The 20,408-nt window shown below is 48.4% G+C and overlaps 1 protein-coding gene across 8 annotated transcripts in view; it reads left to right on the top strand.

Moving 5' to 3' along the window:
- Positions 1 to 20,198, top strand: part of TEX14 (testis expressed 14, intercellular bridge forming factor) — a 59,074-nt gene extending 38,876 nt beyond the window's left edge. For 3 of the 8 annotated variants that reach the window (XM_053367952.1, XM_053367953.1, XM_053367951.1), the window contains exons 20-28: positions 3,409 to 3,532; positions 4,659 to 4,746; positions 5,907 to 5,969; positions 7,603 to 7,724; positions 8,808 to 9,001; positions 15,489 to 15,588; positions 16,755 to 16,866; positions 18,739 to 18,834; positions 20,068 to 20,198. In XM_053367952.1, coding sequence (XP_053223927.1) covers positions 3,409 to 3,532; positions 4,659 to 4,746; positions 5,907 to 5,969; positions 7,603 to 7,724; positions 8,808 to 9,001; positions 15,489 to 15,588; positions 16,755 to 16,866; positions 18,739 to 18,834; positions 20,068 to 20,173 — 1,005 coding nt within the window. In that variant the 3' untranslated portion in view covers positions 20,174 to 20,198. Of the gene's footprint in view, positions 1 to 3,408; positions 3,533 to 4,658; positions 4,747 to 5,906; positions 5,970 to 7,602; positions 7,732 to 8,807; positions 9,002 to 15,488; positions 15,589 to 16,754; positions 16,867 to 18,738; positions 18,835 to 20,067 lie in introns of those variants that run through there. The other 5 variants (XM_053367955.1, XM_053367954.1, XM_053367956.1 and 2 more) reach the window with 5 other exon arrangements.
- Positions 20,199 to 20,408: the final 210 nt, after the last annotated feature.

Genomic DNA, 20,408 nt, shown 5'->3' with positions numbered 1-20,408 from the left:
GAGTTTTTTCTTGATTGAATTCTGTTGTATCAGAAACCCTCTCATAAGAGCTTTGCTTGCGTCCCAGATCGTTCTTTTTTCAACTGTAGTATTCAGATTTATCTCAAAATAGTCCTTTAATGTTTTTTGGGCCTTTTTCACAATCTCTTGATCTCTTAGTAGTGTGTCATTCATTCTCCATCTGAAGGAACCGGGTTGAGTTAATCTAAGTTCTATTTTCAAGGCGTTGTGGTCGGAGCATGTTTTTGGGCAGATTTCCACCTTTTTAGTCTTGGGTGCCAGCCCCCTGGAGGTCCAGATTTGGTCGATCCTTGACCAAGACAGGTGGGCCTCAGAGAAAAAAGTTCCTTCTTTACCTAGGGGGTTCTTTGTCCTCCATATGTCGATCAAATCCAGATTGTCAGTCAGTTCGAAAAAAGTTTTGGGCAGTCTGCCGTCTGATGTTAAGTTTTGGTTGTAAGACTTATCCATATGTGTAGACACCACTCCATTCATATCTCCCATCATTATGATGTTAGCATAATCCAGATAGTCCAGCAACGTCTCATGCAGCTTCTTGAAAAATTCTGATTTCCCGTCATTTGGGGCATAAATTCCTAATATCAATATTTTTTCTCCTTGGGTTTGAATTTCAATTGCCAAAATTCTTCCTTGTTCATCCTTAAATAGAAATTTGGGTATCAGGCTCTCCTTAGCGTAGATCACCACTCCTCTTTTCTTTACTTTGTCAGACGAAATAAATTCTTGGCCTAATCTTTTATTTACCAAAACCTTCCTGTGGAGCCTGGTCACATGGGTTTCTTGTAGGCAAATAATGTCCAATTGTTCTTTCTTCAATATGTGAAATAACCTCCTTCTTTTCTCCGGGGAATTTCCGCCATTTATATTCCAACTGAGTAGCCGCAGAGACATCCTGAACTATTCTGCTACACCTAGAGCGGTGTATCTTCTTTCTCCTCTGGTTCCGAAGGTGCAGGTATTGCTCCACCTGGGTTGGGTATAGGCCAATTAGCTGCTGCTTCTTTTTGGAGGTCTTCTCCGTGATCGTGCTGGAACTTTTGTAAGTCCTCTGGTGATCTTATTTTAACCTCCTTCTGTTTGTAAGTGAATGATAGCCCTTGTGGGAACTCCCACCTGTAAGGAATTGTGTTGAGTCTCAGCAACTTAGCCAAATCTGAGTAGGTGGCTCTCAAGTCCAATAACTGTTTAGGAATATCTCGGTAAATTTCCACCCTTTTCTCTTGTATCACAATTGAGTTTTTGAAGTGTAGGCCTAGTATTTTGTCTCTCTCCTCCCTTGATCTCAAAGCTATTAAGCAGTCTCTGGATCTATCTTTTCTTACTAATCTTCCCAACCGAAAAGCCGATACAATTTTGAAATCAATTTCTTCTTTTAAGTCCCAGAACTTTGTAAACTCTGTTGTCAAAAGTCCTTTCAAATCTTCTTGTTCAATTTCTGGGACTGCCCTTAGTCTGAGGTTGGTCTCGCGATTTTTCAATTCCACCAACGAGAGATAGGTTTGTTGGTCCCCTATCTGTTTATGAAGAGGCTTGACTTCCACTTTAACTTCCTCGACTTCTTTTTTAGCTGATGTTGCAATTTGAACGGCTTCCCCTGCCAGTTTACGATTCTCTTCTGTTGCTCCTTGCAATTTTTCAATTGCTTGGGTATGTTGGGAAACCTGATCTGTCAATTTCTGGATCGAGGATGTTGCTTGGTCAATTTTTGTTGATTGGTTATCAATTTTTTGATTTATTGCTGACAATTGTTCCAAAACTTGTTTCAGTACTGCCTCAGCTCCTCCTGCTGCCATATCTTCCTCTTCAGATTTTTCAGGCTTTTCGGTTTCTACTTTTTGTGTCGCAAGCACAGCTGGAACTGATAATCTACGTCCCTGAGTTAAAGTTGTTTGCAAAAGCTGTGCTTGCTTTTTTGCTTTCTCTTTCTCCTTAGCTTCCTTAGCTTTGGCTGCTCTTGTCTTTCCTGTGCCACTCATCAGTCAACGTTCAAGGTCAAGTGTTGTAATCCCATGGGAAAGGCAAGTCCAGAATTAAAAACAGTCTATTGAGAGAAGGTAAACAGAGAAACTTTCCCAGGCCTCTATATTCCCAATGTCCTCTAGGGGGAGTGCCACCAAAGTTTTAGTAAGAAGAAGGTAACTTTCCGCAATTAAAGTCTCTTTGTTCCAACTTTAAAAACAATTTTAAAAGCAAATTAGTTCCAGCACGCTAAAAGAAAGGTCCTGCAGAGCCCTTTTAAACATATAACAAAGTTCCAGCAAGGTGCCTGCAATTGTATCCACTTCAGCTAGGTGAGCTCAAAATTACACTATCCAGTTACAAAAGTATCTGGAAGCTTGCAACAGTTCCGCAGTTTAAACAACTTTACCCGGCCACCCGGGAATTTGGGGTTAGAGTCTTCCCTTGCCCTTGGGGTGTCCGCTCCAGGTCAATTTTATGCTGTATTTATTCTTTAAAAGTAAAATTCAAATGTGCACGAAAGTCCCGATTTAAAGCTTCAAAGCTTCCCTGTTCACAGCGCTTTCCGCTCTTTAGACCATCTGCTTTGATCTTGAAAGCAGTGTCGGAAGACGGACTTCCTCTTTCTCGTCTCCCGTTTTTAGCCAAATTTTCCGATTTGATTTGTAGAATCTTAGGTCCTTACTCACGGGTTTGATGTTTCAGCCCGATGTTTCTTGGAAGAAAGGTCAGCGCTCATCCGTGACAGCCGCGCGGCTTCGCCTCCGCAGAAAGAGCGATGAACCCACAGCACCGCTCCCCCTCCTTCACTCCGGAGCCCCTTACGGGGTTCCTTTTGTGATTTCGGGGTCGCTCCAGGTGCCCGCCGGGTCCCACGGCCACGGACTCACTCTGCCCGTGGTTTATCTTGATGGGTTGCCGCTGCGCCGTCGCGAGCAACCCTTTTCTGCGGTGCCCCTCTTCAGAGCTCGAAGAGGTCCGCCATCACGGTTTTGCGCCGCCTCCGGAAGTCCCAGAACAGAGACATTGTTGGTAGTAGCCATTGAGAATCCTTTCCACTGAGGAAGAAATTAATCTGACATGAAAAGGTACAGAAATAAGCAATTAAAGCAATTAGTCGTTTCCAGCAGGGCATCCTTAGGAACATCAGAAGAGACCTGCAAGCTGGATCAGGCCAAAGGGGGACCCACCTGGTCCAGCTTCCCGCTCTCGCAGTGGCAAGCAGGATCTGTGCTCAACTGCAACACTCTTTCCACTGATGTCATGAGGCAGACTCTCTCTGACACCTTTCCTAGTGTTCAACTCTGGATCTGCCAAGTGGTTTTTGTTGGGCCAGCTCCTTAATTCCCAGCCGTTTAGAGACTTGGCTCTCTGTTTCCAAGCTTCCCCTCTAGAAACCAAATCTTTCCTTGTTGTTGTTCTCTTCAGAACTCAACTGCTGTTGAAGAAGAAGACCTGGAAATCACCCAAGATATTTGCAGTCAGGAAGACGACTTGGAGACATTCCAAGAAATCTGTGGGAGGAAAGAATGCCCCACAGACGCAGAGCAACGCAAGTTGATTTTTACTACTTTTTTTTTATTTTTACAAGTTTGTAGTGTGTCTTTGCCATCTGTCAGCATGGCTGTCTTTTTCTTCTTCCTAAAGCAGGGATGGGAACCTTTTTGATCCTTTGCAAATATTGTTGGGACGCCATCTCCCCTCAGCCCCCAGATGCAGCACCAACAGTGGTCGGGGGGGGGGGCGCGGAGGTTGCTATCCAGGGGCACCGATTCCCCACCTCCCCAGCTCTCAAGCGTCGGAAGGCGAAAGGTCTGCTTAAGATTCCTTGCACGCAGGTTCTTAGAAACATAAGATTGCGCCTGAGTCCAGCATCTCGTTCTCACGCTGCCCAGCCAGATACCTCTGGGGAAGCAGGCAAGCCAGACCTGGGCGCAATGGCAATTCTCTGCTCCTGCGGTTTCCAGCAACTGGTGTCCAGAAGCATTGCTGCCTCTGACCGTTGAGGCAGAGCCCAGCCATCATGGCTGGTGGCCATTGATAGCCTCCTCCCTCCTTTGGGAGTGAGTACCAGAGTTGGAACTCTGCGCTGCGTGTAGAAGTCCTTCCTTTTATCAGTCCTGTTTTATCAGGCAGGATTATGTCTGAGGTGCTTTGATCTCTCTCGCACATACGTACACACTGAGAAGCCTAAGCGAGCCGGGAGCGGGGAGCGCTGTCTTCTGTATTCCACCAGGCTTCTTACCCCTGTAGCGCCACGGTTAGAAAATCTTATTATCTCTATCAACATCCATGACAACCCATTGCTGATTCAGCAACCCTGTGCATTTGACTTACAAGAGCCGGCTGGGGGATTGAATTAGATTCCCCCCCCCCCATTTTCCACCCTGGAGGGGGGACGGGTAGCTTCGTACATCTGCTCCAACATTGGGTTGCTATTCACTGAGGATCTGTAAATATTTCAGCACCCTCAGGAGCTCAGGATGTGTTTATTAAAAGGAGCGGAGAGGAAAGGAAAGATCTCTTTAAAAACACATTTATCTTTGCCAACTGCTGAAAGCCATGATTTCCTTTTCAGTAGCTTGTGTCGTTCTCTCTCCCGCCCCCCCAGCACCCACCCACCCCCTTGCAACCCCCGCGATGCCCCCAATCGAGCACATTTTGTCATTTGCGTTTAGGAGGAAAACTATTTCCCCACTGCGGCGCAGAGGCGAAACATCTCCCTAGCAAGGCGCCAGGGGAGGATTTGTTTACACCTGCAGCCAGGTAGGAAGCGTCCATCTGCCGGGCTGCCACTTCAGACGTAAATTAGGTTGTGTGCTTTTTTGTTATTAATCCCACCAGCTCGGTGCCCCAAGCGAGTTTCCAGGTGTGCGTGTTATGTAAATGGAGATCTCTGTGCACTCCCTAGCAAGCGAAAACATTTGCAATCATCTTTACAAGCCCCCGACAAAACTTAGCTTTTTACGCTGTTGTTGCCACTTCTCGGGTTTTGCCTAATGAAGGAGTTGCAATTAGAGGGGGGGGGGGTGGAGAGGGAGAAAGCTGAGCATAGTAATTAACGCATGCCTCCACTGAAACAGCATAAGCTTAAAGAAGCTGAAGCCTGGATCCAGTGGACCGTGGGTTTGTTTCTCCAAGTTTTTATTTCTAATTTTAGGTGCAGGTGCACTGTGAAAACTACTGGACGTGTTGTGTAATTAAATTCTTAGGCAAATAAATGTTTCCTGCCACCATGAGATCTAGAAGCATGAGGAGCTTTACTTTCTTTAATGCCGGTCTGCTCTTACTACATTTTATCCCACTCCCCGGACCCTTTCCTTTTACCCACTTCATATCATAACATTGTGGAGTTGGCAGGGACCCCCCCAAAGGACATCTAGTCCAGCTTCCTGCAATCCAGGAATTACAGCTTTAATATTGCGCAATAATTGCTTTCCGAAGACCTGTCACCTCTTTGCACAAAGTCCACTTAAGTTGAATTAAGTTTGTCACGCGTTAGTTCCAATTGGTTTGCCGGAGGTTATACGATGTTGCATCGGAGCTGGTGTTTATCCTGCCCTTCCCAATGCGCTTTCTGCTTTTATCACAGAAATTCCAGGTGTCCCCCCTCCCTGCTTCCCGGAACTGGGTTTGTTGCACAAGAGGACCAGATCCACTTTCTTTGTTCAGCCTTAATCTGCTAGCATTCGATTGAACCCTACCTGGAAAACAGCAGCAATCTCTCTAATATAACCTCCCTGTAAACTTAGCACAGTCAAATCAGGTTGAACACTGAGGAAGAAGAGGTTCCATGGAAGCAACTTTGGTTTACTCCGGAAAATTCCTTTGCAATACACACAAACACATATGAAAATCTCCCTTTTATGTCACTCCAAGAGAATCAGTTAACATCAGCCCCCGTATACCTATTTTTCTTCCCCTAGCACCGGAACTACGCAGTTTGTGAGGCCCAGCAAGGCGCCAGGAGAGTTCAGAGAGAAAGAAGTGTAAGTGCTTGACGTCGCTGGGTGGTTGTTGTTGTTTTTGGCTTTTCAAAAATATTTATTGGTGCAAATACATGCCACTCAGAATCTGAGCTTCTGGAAGAAACCACTTGCTCTTCCGTGTCTTGTATCTTTCCTTGAATTTCACTTTGGCCTCTCGCTGGGCTTTATACTTCAGCGCAGGGTCCCTAAATACATCCTTGTTGACAACGGTTTTGTCAAGGGGAATATCAGTGGAATAGCTGATAGGAATCGAGTGGTTGTAATTGTAGACTTTCACAAAGGACTTGGATCTTGGAATGCATGGCAATCTTTTTCTTGCCGTGTGTGTGTGTGCCCATCACTTTCTCTCTCTCTCTCTCTCTCTCTCTCTCTCTCTCTCTCACACACACACACACACACACACACGAATCTGGGTGTGTGCGTGTGACACACTATGCGAAAATCACTACGTGGGAAAAACCGTGAAGCCAGCCAATGCCTCTGCATAGCTGCATCCTTATTTCAGACATTGCGATATATCGGTATATCACAATGTTTAGCTAGCTGGTGGCGTATCACAATATTGAAAACCAGATATTTCGCAGCCCTAGGGCAACTTTCTTCCCTGGGCGAGTAACGGTGTGGAGTGAGAAGGGATGGTTTTCACTGGGGTCTGTGGCAGAGGACAAGGATTAGGAGCAGAGGCAGCTGCCTCATACCGAGTTAGGCCATTGGTCTGTCTAGCTCAGTATTGCCCACACTGACCAGCAGCACCGCCCCAAGGCTTTGGAGGCTCAGCTTCTTCCCCCGCTTGGCCATAGATAAGCAGTACAAAGAGATAGCAGTCTCTTACCAGTAACAGAAATGTTTAATGAGCGCAGCGAAAGAACAAGTGTCCGTTCTCGGAGTGCACTTCCCTCTAGTCACTTCCATCCTCCCGTCTCCTAGCCACCTGATTTCTCAACCACTGAGCCTTTTGCGAAGCCACCTTATCTAACCTCCTAGCCTTGAGACTGAGAAGCTGCACATCTTCCGGTGAGAGAGAGCCTGCTATCTCACTCTCTTCCCTTTCTTCTCCTTGCTGTTCATCTCCCAGTTCTGCCCAGCTATTACCTTCCAAACTGTGACCCTCGGCAAACCGTTGTTCCAAATCAACACTACTCCACTGCTCCTGTGGTGTTTCAGGATCCAGGCCATGAGCAGGGCGAGGGGTAGGCTCCCACCATTCGTCATCAGAGTTGTACTCCTCAGCCTGGTCTCTTGACAGTTTCAGACAGGAGACCTGGCTGAGGACACCTGGGATTGAACCTGGGACCTTGGGTGTGCGGAGCAGATCCTCTACTACAGAACTACAGCTTATGCTGAGTCAGATCTTTAGTCCATCCAGCCTAGTACTGTCTGCACTGACTGGCAGCAGCTCTCCAGGGTTTCAGACTAGGGATGTTCCCAGCCCTGCCCAGAGACGCCGGGGATTGAACTTGGGACCTTCTGCTTGCAAAGCAGGTTCTTTGCCTCTGGCTCAGTACAAAGCAGCTTCTGGTTGTTCCTAAGACAATTCTTGGAAAGGCTGGACCCCCCACAGGGCCCAAAGTTGGCATCTGATGACCTATTCATTCCCAGCAAATCATCTACCTCTTGCCTCTGCCTTGTTCAGGTCACTCATTGATATTCAGGACTTGTCCAGCATCATCTGCGAGGAGACGTTGAAGGCAACGCCATACGCAACTCCCAGAAACAGTCACTCGCCCATGGATGCCAGCACTCCGCTTAGCCCAGGTAACAGGTGAGGGATGGAGGAGGCGGGCCTTGGCTGTCCATCTCAGGCGCTAATCCCCAGCCCCTGCTCTGATTGAGAGGACTGCCATTGTGCTGCAAGAAACAGAATTCAGTAATCAAGAGCTTCTGCGAGCCTCTAAGCACTGGGCCTATACAAGAGGCTGCCTGGCGCATCTCTGCATGAGCTGTTCATATACATTAAGCAGTATAGATATGGTCATAAAAATTTGATCAGCTGCTCTGGACAATCTGCCTCTGCAGGCTATTTTGCAGCAGCTGTGTCAGGAACATGTTCAGTTGCTTCTGCTGCTGAGACACTGGAATTACTCACTCTTGCAGTAATGGAGGGGGGAGGCTGCCTGTTGTTTCCCTGTGTGAGTTACTGTTTTTGCCTCCCACTATTTCAGGTAAGGAGATGTAGCTGGAACATAGACTCAAGCAGGAACAGGAACTGGATTTCTCTGAATGCAACTAGACCTTGCTGTTGCGTGCTTTAAAAGCTAAACCTTTGGTGTGGGTGGGTGTGTTAAAGAGGGGAGCGAATATTTTATTTAGGTGGGTGCCTTAGCCATCTGGAGTTCGGGAAGCCCTGATCCTGGGGTTCAGCGGTGCTGTTAAATCACTTAGATTAGGGGTGAGTAAAATGGCTTTAGAGGTTTTATGCCCCATTGTCTCCCTGGTTTTTTTTCATCATCCTGGGGTCAAAATTCTGCTGTCGGGAACACATTAGAAATGTTCTCATAGGAGTCAATGGAAAGTGCTGACTTGTTATGCTAACGTTGGCCTGACTGACCATTTCCTCAGAACAAATTATGTTCGGATAGCAGGACTTTGTGTACATGTCCCTAGAAAAACCTCTGAGTTGTCCATGGCTGAAACATAAGAAACTGGACAAAAGTGCCCAGTTTTTGCCTCTGGCCACACCCACCTCTGGCATTTGGCCCCTGAAAGGTTGCCCACGGGGGAATGCAGCCCTTGGGCTGAAGAAGGTGGCCTTTTGTGACTTTTTGCTGTGTGGCAAAAAAAGGGGGAGGTGTTCTTACAGGGCTCCCCCTCTCACTATGTTTTGCCATGTCTTTTCAGCACAGGCGCCGCCCAGGTTTTCCTCCACCATCACGAAGTACAAGGACTACTGCGTGACAATAGACACGACAGGCTGGGGGAGCCGGGAGGCCTCCCTGTTGGGATTCAGCACCTTTGCCACTGCCTGTGCCCAAGGGAAGATCGTAGAGTTGCCCCCCACCCTCCAGCAGCCGTCAGACGCAGTCTCCAAAACGGTGAGTTGAATTGTGGCCAGACCCACAGGGCATGTGTGCTTCCCTCCTTCCTAACACATAAGAAGAACAAGTTGCAAGACAGAAGTTGTTTGCAACCGCAGCACAGCTTTTGAACGTGTGCTTCAGGGCTATGTCACTCAGCGGTGGAGCATGATGTGCTCTGCATGCACAGGGTCCCATGTTCAGTACTAGGCCTCTCTGGGGGGCTGGGAATCATCCTCTCCCCTGAAACCCTGGAGAGCCACGGCTGCCTGTCAGTGCAGGCAGCACTGAGCTAGGTCAGCTGATGGTACTAGATCTGCACAAAGTGCAGTTAACAATGAATGCAGTCAATATAATGATATAACTGCATGCCAGGCAGAAAAGTGTTTCTCCCTTAGAATACTAGAACTTGTGGAGCCTCAATGAAGCGGGACATTGGAAGATCCAGGACAGAGGAAAGAAAATCCTTCCTCACGCAGCGCGTAGTTAAACTGTGGAACTCCTTGCCACAGGAGGCAGGGATGGCCACCAACTTGGATGGCTTTAAACGAGGATTAGACAAACTCATGGAAGAAGAGAGGGCTCTGGATGGCTACTAGCCTGGATGGCTGTCCTCTGCCTCCACGGTTGGAGGCAGCGATGCTTCCGAATACTAGTTGCTGGAAGCCAAAGGAGAGCAGAGGGCTCTTGTGCCTTGGTTCTGCTTGCAGATTTCTCATTAAAGGCTTTGGGTTAGCCACTGTGAGAGAAGGGGGCTGGACTAGGCGGGCCTTTGGCCTGATCCAGCAAGCTGTTCTTATGAGGTTTCCTGAATGAGTATATAGAGAACAAGAAGACCCAAAGTATGAAAATATGCTATGCTATCCTTGGATATAGCATCCATATACTTATATATATATATCTCTCAAAATGAGGGGGGAGAGAGAAAGAATTAACACCACAGGTAGGAAAATTACTGTAACATATAATAGAAGACAAAGTACGGGCTGCAGGTCTGTCTTTGGGGAGAGTTTTGACAGCAAACTCCTTCTTGGAATGTAGCCCATTTCTTCCGTCCATCAGTGGCTAAAGGAAAACCTTCAGCCACAGCAGCTGCTTTCTTGTTGATGTGTCCTTCACTACAAACATAACCTAATGTTATAGATCATATCCCTTTTTTTGTTTTTCAAAACGCACAAATAATGTACATTTCCTGAGGATGCAAATAGGATATGCCACACAAAGTGCATTCTCCCACTTTTCCCAGTGGCGAAAACAGCAATAACCGCTGCATCCACAAAACATAATTTCATAGTAGCTGGGAACCTGCTGCCTCATGTGACTAATCAGATAAGTCAAACTTGTTGAGTCAGTCAGGGCTTACACAGAGTTCAGAGTAAAAATCCAGTTTCCCTCCTACCCAGGCAACTGCAGAAAGAATCCAACTACAATAATGCAGTTACCCCATCAAGATTCCTTTGTGTGTGTGTGCTGCAGTTTCATCAATTTCGTGTTGTGTGCTGTCGCACATCAAGAAATCTAATTGAGAGCCAGTGTGGTGTAGTGGTTAAGAGCGGTAGTCTCGTAATCTAGGGAACCAGGTTCGCGTCTCCGCTCCTCCACATGCAGCTGCTGGGTGACCTTGGGCCAGTCACATTTCTTTGAAGTCTCTCAGCCCCACTCACCTCACAGAGTGTTTGTTGTGGGGGAGGAAGGGAAAGGAGAATGTTAGCCGCTTTGAGACTCCTTAAAGGGAGTGAAAGGCGGGATATCAAATCCAAACTCCAATTGGGTGGGGTGGGGAGACATAAACTGAAAATGAGCAAGCTTCACCCACCCTGAAGCCGATCTTTGATATGCTCCGACTTGAACTGAAAAGCAGGTGTGATGTGAAACTATAACTGGAGCATGGGAATGGTAAATCCACTTCCCGCTGGTTGGTGGGGGCCGTTTGCTAGTCCTAAGGGGGACCCCTAGTAAACACCCAAACTTGCCCAACCTCGGCACCAGCCTTTCCCTTAAGAGTTTGGTCTTTGTTTTAGCACAGCTTTTCTTAAAATGTCAAGAAAGCCTCCCAAGAAAACCTCAGAAAGTGATGTAATGTGCCCACGTTTGTTAAAGCAACAAGCAGTCGGGGAGACATTATCAGTTCTGTGGTGTCAAACAGCCCTTGCTCTGTTCTCTCAGCGCATTTCCAAGGCAACCTCAGCCGGTCCCCTTGATCTGTGTTGCTGCAGCTCTTCCCCTCCATTATCTCCCCTGCCATTCAATAGAATTCTAAGGAGCTGCCGAGTTCCCCTTGTGCCCCCCCCTCGCCTGCCCGCCCGGTTGTCATTCATCGGCAGGGCTGTTGCTGCTTCTAGACAAAAATTGGAGGTCACCGAACCACAACAGCAGTCGGCAGGTCACTGCCGCCTACTCAGGAACTGGCCAGGCAGCCGGCCGGTGCTTATTAAACTCATTAGGGGCCGCAGATTCATCTTGGCTGGAGTCGCCGTGCAGAATTCCAGACCAAGGAGGCCAGGCTGGAAGGATAAATGACTAGTGGGAGTTTTCCCTTTAATCAACTGCTTCCCTCCCACGGAAAAGGGGGGGGGAATGTTTTTCGCAATTAGGCAAGGGCCAGGCATGTTCCCTCCCCCAAAACACGACCAGCTTTGCTCATCAGTCAGCATGGCATGAGAAGCTTTTGTATCCCCTAGTGACTGAGCGGGGAGGCAGGGAGTAAGGACAAATTATTTTCACTAATCTGGAGAAGGGCCATAACTCATAGGCAGAGTGCGTGCTATGCATGCAGAAGGTCCCGGGTTCAGCCCCCCAGAATCTCCAGGTGGGGCTGGGAGAAGCTCCCGGTCTGAATTCCCGGAGAGTCACTGCCAGTCAGTGTTGGCCTAGCGGGGGAGGTTGAAGGAGCTGGCTATGCCAATCAGCCTTGCAATATGTGGCCCTGCCTCCCCAGGGCAGTGAGGGGGAGGATGTTTGCCCCCTCTAGTCAATATGCCTCCTGCTTGTCTCCCTGCCCCCATGGGCATTTACCATAAGCAACTGATGATCTTTTTTCATAATTCTCTATAAAGCTATTTTCATAGTACTTTGTTCAGCCAGGAAGTGCAAAAGCTGGTAAGTAACATAGGTTTTTAAGGGAAACGGGTGGCGCTGTGGGTTAAACCACAGAGCCTAGGACTTGCCGATCAGAATAATAATAATAATAATAATTTATTATTTATACCCCGCCCATCTGGCTGGGCCTCCCCAGCCACTCTGGGCGGCTTCCATAAAAACCAAAAATACAGTAAAATATCACACGTTAAAAACTTCCCTGAACAGGGCTGCCTTAAGATGTCTTCTGAATGTCAGGTAGTTGTTTATCTCTTTGACATCTGCTGGAAGGGCATTCCACAGGGCGGGCGCCACTACCGAGAAGGCCCTCTGCCTGGTTCCCTGTAGCTTTGCTTCTCGCAATGAGGGAACCGCCAGAAGGCCCTCAGCGCTAGACCTCAGCGTCCGGGCAGAATGATGGGGGTGGAGACGCTCCTTCAGGTATACTGGACCGAGGCCGTTTAGGGCTTTAAAGGTCAGCACCGACACTTTGAATTGTGCTCGGAAACGTACTGGGAGCCAATGTAGGTCTTTCAAGACCGGTGTTATATGGTCTCGGCGGCCGCCCCCAGTCACCAGTCTAGCTGCTGCATTCTGGATTAGTTGTAGTTTCCGAGTCACCTTCAAAGGTAGCCCCACGTAGAGCGCATTGCAGTAATCCAAGCGGGAGATAACCAGAGCATGCACCACTCTGGCGAGACAGTCCGCAGGCAGATAGGGTCTCAGCCTACGTACCAGATGGAGCTGGTAAACAGCTGCCCTGGACACAGATTTGACCTGTGCCTCCATGGACAGCTGTGAGTCCAAAATGACTCCCAGGCTGCGCACCTGGTCCTTCAGGGGCACAGTTACCCCATTCAGGACCAGGGAATCCTCCACACCTGTCCGCCTCCTGTCCCCCAAAAACAGTACTTCTGTCTTGTCAGGATTCAACCTCAATCTGTTAGCCGCCATCCATCCTCCAACCGCCTCCAGACACTCACACAGGACCTTCACCGCCCTCACTGGTTCTGATTTAAAAGAGAGGTAGAGCTGGGTATCATCCGCATACTGATGAACACCCAGCCCAAACCTCCTGATGATCTCTCCCAGCGGCTGCATGTAAATGTTGAAAAGCATGGGGGAGAGGACAGAACCCTGAGGCACCCCACAAGTGAGAGCCCAGGGGTCTGAACACTCATCCCCCACCACCACTTTCTGAACACGGCCCAGGAGGAAGGAGCGGAACCACTGTATGACAGTGCCCCCAGCTCCCAGCCCCTCAAGACGGTCCAGAAGGATGTTATGGTCGATGGTATCAAACGCCGCTGAGAGATCCAGCAGAACTAGGAAACAGCTCTCACCTTTGTCTCTAGCCCGCCGGAGATCATCAACCAGTGCGACCAAGGCAGTTTCAGTCCCATGATGAGGCCTGAATCCCGACTGGAAGGGATCCAAATGGTCCGCTTCTTCCAGGCGTGCCTGGAGTTGTTCGGCAACCGCTCGCTCAATCACCTTGCCCAAGAATGGAAGATTTGAGACTGGGCGATAGTTGGCCATCGTGGCCGCATCTAAAGATGGTTTTTTAAGAAGCGGTTTAATAACCGCCTCTTTCAGCGGGTCTGGGAAGGCTCCCTCACGGAGGGAAGCATTCACCACCCCACGAAGCCCATCGCCCAGTCCTTCCCGGCTAGCTTTTATAAGCCAGGATGGGCAAGGATTCAGGAGACAGGTGGTTGGTCTCACTCGTCCAAGCAGCCTGTCCACATCCTCGGAGGTAACAGATTGGAATTGATCCCACTCAACTTGACTAGACAGAACTCTAGCACTCTCCCGCCCCGGCCCTGCTCCCACGGTGGAGTCTACTTCTTCCCGAATCTGAGCGATTTTATCTGCAAAAAACTTTGCAAAATCATTGCAGGAGAACATGTGGCCCATACTGGGCCCCGATGTTGCAGGTGGTTCCGCTAAATTGTGAACCACCTGAAAAAGTCTCCTGCTGCTATTTTCTGCAGATGCAATAGAGGCGGTGAAGAAATTCTTCTTCGCCGTCACTATCGCCACTTGGTAGGCTCGACGTTGAGCTCTAACCTGTGTCCGGTCAGATTCGGAATGAGTTATCCGCCACCGGCGCTCTAGCCGTCTCAACGATTGTTTCATTGCCCTCAGATCCGTGGAAAACCACGGAGCTGTCCGGGCTCCATGCAATCGGAGAGGGCGCTTCGGAGCCAAACAGTCAATAGCCCTGGTTAACTCCGCATTCCAGCGGGCCACCAGGGAATCAGCTGAAAGGCCATCAACATGGGATAAAGCATCCCCTACCACTCTCTGGAAACCATTTGGATCCATTAAGTGGCGGGGGCGGACCATCCGAATTGGTCCCACCTCCCTGCAGAGGGGATGGGTCGCAGAGAAGTCCAGTTGCACCAGGAAGTGATCTGACCATGGCACTTCTTTCGTTTCGCTTTTACTTAGTGTCAGATCACCAATCTGACACTAAGGTCAGCGGTTCGAATCCCCGTGACGGGGTGAGCTCCCGTTGCTCGGTCCCTGCTCCTGCCCACCTAGCAGTTTGAAAGCACGTCAAAGTGCAAGTAGATAAATAGGTACCGCGCCGGTGGGAAGGTAAACGGCGTTTCCGTGCGCTGCTCTGGTTCACCAAAAGCGGCTTAGTCATGCTGGCCACATGACCCGGAAGCCGTACGCCGGCTCTCTCGGCCAATAAAGCGAGATGAGCGCTGCAACCCCAGAGTCGGCCACGACTGGACCTAATGGTCAGGGGTCCCTTCACCTTTTTTAACCTAAGTTTACCTGCAAGATCACCTGATGCTGTGTAGTCTGCTTCAATCTGCAGAGCAGGCACTGGTCACAGGTGCCACAAAGCACTCATTCCGCATTTGTAAGAAAGTGATCTTTTAGCGTGGCAGCATCCACACTTTGGAACTCCCTGCTTATTGACCTGAGGCAGGTGCCTTCCCTGTACCCCTTTCGGCACCTGCTAAAAGCATGTAGAGTCGAAAGGGACCACGAGGATCATCTAGTCCAACCCCCTGCAATTCAGGAATCTTTTGCCCAACATGGGGCTCGGACCCACGACCCTGAGGTTAAGAGTCTCGCACTCTTACCAGCTGGGCTATCTTGTTTTTAAATGGATGTTTTTACTGATTTTATTGTTCTTTTCGGAAACTCCTTTGTGTCCTCCCCCACAACAATCAAGGGGTATATAAATTGTTTGCAATAAAGTAAATAGATGAAGCTTCCAGCTGCATATTGCTCCAGGAGAGCAGGGTGTGTGGACCAAGTGAATCTGTACCAAAGTCCACAATTTCTTTAAGCACACATCCCTGTTTCTGATCCCTTAATTCTGATTAAGGAAAAGGGAGCTGGGGCCTCCCTTGTCAATCTTAACACCTTTTAAGAAAAATCTCTGAGCATTTATGTTTCACAGGGTGCCTTGTCGGAACCCCCTGGCGTACAGTTGCACCTTCAGAGGGGTCAGAAAGAATTGGAGGCTCCCCCTTCTGCTCAGGAGAGCCAGCTCCAGGAAGGTAGGGCAGGCAGCATGCAGATTGAGGGCTCAGCCTGAGTCTCAGTGCAATGTTTGGAGACACCCCGTTGTTGAAACAATGGCTACCAGCCCCTACTATCCATTAAGGCGATGCGCAGTATATACAAAGCAACTAAGAGAGAGAACTAAAAGCAACACAAAGAAACAGAATAGTTATATGTATTTTTAAAAATAGTACAAAACGGACACCTGTGACAGAGACCTAGTTATCCTGTGGGGGAAAGCTTGTTGATGGTGATGTTATACTTCCACTGTTGGAGGCAGTGAATCCCAGTTCTTGAGAGTCCTGCTGTTGCTCTCAGGTCCTGCTTTCAGCCTTCTCACTGGGGGCATTTGAGCACAGTGAGAACTGAGGATGCTGGACCAGATCCAGCAGTTGAGCCCTTCTGATGTTCTGAACTCTCTGTGTTCTATGGGCTTCGCCAGTTTGCTTAACTTTGCCCTTTGCCCTCCCACTTGTAAATATTTTAATGGTGCAGCAAAAGGTGTAATCTAGTCACCCACCTTTCCATCTGTTGGTGCTTCACACATGCAGGAATATAACATCCCTTCCACCACACACTTCCTCATCAGCAGCCCCTAAGGGCCCACCGAACTCAGCTCCCTAAATACTACAATTTATAAAATGCAACCCAATTCAGATGTGCGAATAAATGCAAACAAAAGAATGGAGCACGTCAGCTGCCCTGGTGCTTTGAAAATACAGTGGTATCTTGGTTTACGAACTTAATCCGTTTCAGAAGTCCGTTCTTAAACCGAAACCGTTCTTAAACTGAGGCGCGTTTTCCCTAATGAGGCCACCTCCCAGCAGTGCCCTTGCAAAATTCGGATTCCGTTCTTAGACCGAGGTAAAGTTCTCAAACCATGACACTTTTTCCGGTTTTGCAGAGTTCGTAAACCAAATAATTCTTAAACTGGACTGTTCTTAAACCGAGGTACCACTGTAGATCACAAAACCATTCCTGGAAGCTCCTTCGAAGTTGCCAGTGTGGTAAAGTGGAATTTCAATTTTTATAGAAGGCGCAGGCTGGATCGGGTGTCCATTGCCAGATCTTGAAACTGGCTGAGCTAGGGATTGTTTGGCAAAAGCGCTCCAGAATATCTCCAGCTCTTTGACGTATCCTATTAATGCTCTTTTGATGCCAGTGATTCCTGAGCAAGCAGATCCAGAAGATCAAGAAATAAAGCTGGACGAGTGCAAAGCTGATGGCAGCCTCTGGAACAATGACACTTTGTGTCTAGAAGAAGATACAGACAGGTACAGACAGAGAGATTAATTTCACTTCAGTCTAGCAAGATGGGCTCTTTCCATTGCCAGTTCCCTGATCACTTAAGGCAGAGGTGTTCAACCTTTTTGAGTCCACGGCTCCCTTAACCAACTACATTCTTCTGCAGCACCCCTGTGGGGCTCAGGAGCCCAGTTATATCACCCCTTACCTGAGAGCTGGCAGCCTCTCGATCTTTTCTGAACACCCCCCTTGTGGAGTGCTCTCTCAACCTCCTCTCCTCTTCCCCCTCCTTGGGAGTCCTCCGGGCAGCTGCTGCTGCTGTCGTCCCTGGTCTTTGAGCTGCCCTCTTGCACCAAAGAGGTGCCTACTCTCACTGCCCCACAGGGGCCTGGGACTTGTCTGTCCATTCCCAACAGTGAGGGCTGACGGACTGGCTGGCCGGGCTCTTCTGAGTCTGCTTCAGCTCCTGGCAACCAGTACCCCATCACCAGCTCCAGAGGCACCTTTCGTCTGCAGAGCTTATAGCCAGGGCTGCTGCAATAAACATCTGTGCAAGCCTTTGGGAGGCCGAGATGTGAGAGGGCATCAGAGGAGGGAGGGAAGGAAAGAGGGACAGAGGCCAGTGTTGCCCGTCGCACCCCTATCATTCAAGGCACCCCAGGTTGCCACAGCACACTGGTTGAAAACCACTGACTTAAGGAGCCCAACCAGCCTTTTAATGCTTCTGCTGTTGTAAAGCAGTAGTGCTGAATAAAGCTTTGCCTCCACCTGCCAAAAGCTTGCAGAGAACCTTTGCCTGGCACTTCACCGTGTTCCAGAGTTGTTAAATCAGCTCTACAGCATTTCTCTGCAGTTGGTTAAAGGTAAATGTAAAGGGATCCCTGACCATTAGGTCCAGTCATGACCGACTCTGGGGTTGCGGCGCTCATCTCGCTTTATTGGCCGAGGGAGCCGGCGTACAGCTTCCGGGTCATGTGGCCAGCATGACTAAGCCGCTTATGGCGAACCAGAGCAGCGCACGGAAACGCCGTTTACCTTCCCACCGGAGTGGTACCTATTTATCTACTTGCACTTTGACGTGCTTTCGAACTGCTAGGTGGGCAGGAGCAGGGACCGAGCAACGGGAGCTCACCCCGTCGCGGGGATTCGAACCGCTTACCTTCTGATCAGCAAGTCCTAGGCTCTGTGGTTTGACCCACAGCGCCACCCATGTCCCTGCAGTTGGTTACTTGAATGCAAAAGTCTTACAAACTGGTTTTCTAGCACGCCTCCCCCCAAATAAGCGTGCATACAATTAAAATACAGATAAAACAACACCCATCAAAATTGCAGTGTTCAAAATTCAATAAGTTACAATCCAACGGGGGAAGCATCATCATCTCATTGATAGAGCACCTGCCTTGCATGCAGAAGACCTCAGGTTCAATCCTCAATGGCATTTCCAGTTAGGGGGAGGGAGAGACTCCCTGCCCAGCATCTTGGAGAGCTGCTGCCATTCCGGGAAGAAAATGCTGAGCTAGGTGGACCCAACAAGTCTTGTCTCTGTATAAAGAAGATTCCTGTGTTCATCATCATAATAATAAAACAAACAAACCCTGTTTGCATATCAGCAAGGATGCAGAGTGAAAGAAGCAGAGAAGCCAACATTCAGTGTAAGCCAGTGATGAAGGGCAGTTAAAAAGTGCATTGAAATTCTTTCTTCAAACTCCCTTTGCAGGCCTAATAACCTTGAGTGGTATCAGTAAAAGGCAGCGATAGAGAAAATGGTTTTTTCTCTCTCTTTCTCTCTCTCTCTCTCTCCCTCTATGTCTCCACCCCACCAAACACCCAGCCCTTCAACATGCCCGCATCCCTTCTAATAATCTGGATTTGGGGGGCATGTCTTTACCCTTCTTTTGCAGGGCTCACTCAAGCCTTGATGATGTTTTGGAAGCTGTCCTCAGGCCAGTTGCCGACAGTCGCAACCCTCGCGCAGAGCCATCAGCCCCCATCAAGAGGTTAGTGAAGTGACTGACAGCCCATTCGTATCACCCAAGAAAGACTGTTCTCTGCTTGTGAGAATGAAGGGATGTCAGTGGAGCTGGAAAACTGACTAGTGCCAGAAGCAGCAGCATATTAGAAAGCGCTGGACAGAGATCCCACACTGATGCTCGCTAGCGGATTGAGGTGGATTGAGAAAAAGGCTTGTTTCTATACTGCTTGGCTCAGTGCAGACATAACAGTAGCTCAGAGGTGGGAGAACTTGCTGAATATTACAATTCCTTGATCCTTGTCCAAGCTGTCTCGGGTTGGTGGAAGTTGGAGTCTAGTAACATCTGGAGGGTCATTGATTATCTCAGCTTCCTGCTTGAAAACTCCTCATGCAGCGGCTTGATCAATGGCTTTATTAACCAGGAGCAAACCATGCTCTCCAGCTGCAGTTTCTTGTTGGTTTATAAACTGTGGTTAATGTTAACTATGGCTTAGCATTACTGGTGAACACAGACCTTATAAATAACACTGAGCTAAAGGGAGCAATGGACTTGGTGTAAACTAATTCTGCCCACAGTGAACTTATTGAAGTTAGTCATGTGCATTAACTTCAGTGGGTCTACTTTTAGTAGGACTAGCATTGGCTGCAACCCTATGACCCTAACCTGGAGAAAGGCCTCCCATGAAGATCTCAAGGCCCAGGCAGGTATATATACAGGAGAAGGTGATTCTTCCAAGTAGACATGGATGAAACTGTTGACTTCTGCTCTCATGGGTTTTCCTTTTCCCATTCTAAAATTCAATTCTCCACACTTCAACAGCTATTTGTAATTATTATTATTATTATTATTATTATTATTAAATTATTATTATTAAAAGCTTATGAAAATTTGTAAGTATTCCGGTGTAGGTTTCTCCAAACTATGCATTTTTGAATGCAATTTTTAACTAAGGTACACATTTTTACAAGCAGTCTTTCTAACTGTATTGCATCACTGTGTATTCCCCCACAAATACTTGCCTTTATATGCACACTATTTTTTCTACCTATCGTTCGGTTGGAGAACTGCGCCGCAAATTTCGCAGAAGGATGAATTTTGAAGGCTACCTGGGTTTCATTTCTCGTGCTGTTTCAGAAAGGGCTGCTTTTGTAGGTCCACCTTTAAAATTGTTTCCAGAAGAGCCGATTGGATAGATGCCATTAAAAACGGGCCGCACCCCAAAGCTGCCCCTGACACAACACCTCTCTGTCCCCTAAGGGAGCCAAGCCACGCCCATCACGGAAACATCGAGATGAGGGACGGAGCAGAGGACAGCTTCAGCGAATCGGAGGGTTCTGCCGAGAATGTTGAAGGTCTGTCTTGATCCATAAAAGAAACATGGAACTGTGCCCCCGCATTGTGTCTTTTTAGTGTTCTTTTTTTTTCCCAAGTGTTGAGTTCGAAACCTCACCAAGCTCAAAACAAATCAAACCTAACGGACAAGAGGTCCATCAATGGTTACTGGCCATGGCGGCTTGTGCTCCACCTCCACAGTTGCTTTCAAATGCCTGTTGCTGGAAACCACAGGAGGAGCAAATGCTTTTGTGCTGAGGTCCTGC

The sequence above is a fragment of the Podarcis raffonei genome, chromosome 15 (assembly GCF_027172205.1).
Source record: "Podarcis raffonei isolate rPodRaf1 chromosome 15, rPodRaf1.pri, whole genome shotgun sequence".
Lineage (NCBI taxonomy): Eukaryota > Metazoa > Chordata > Lepidosauria > Squamata > Lacertidae > Podarcis > Podarcis raffonei.
This window is presented reverse-complemented; position numbering and strand designations above follow the sequence as displayed.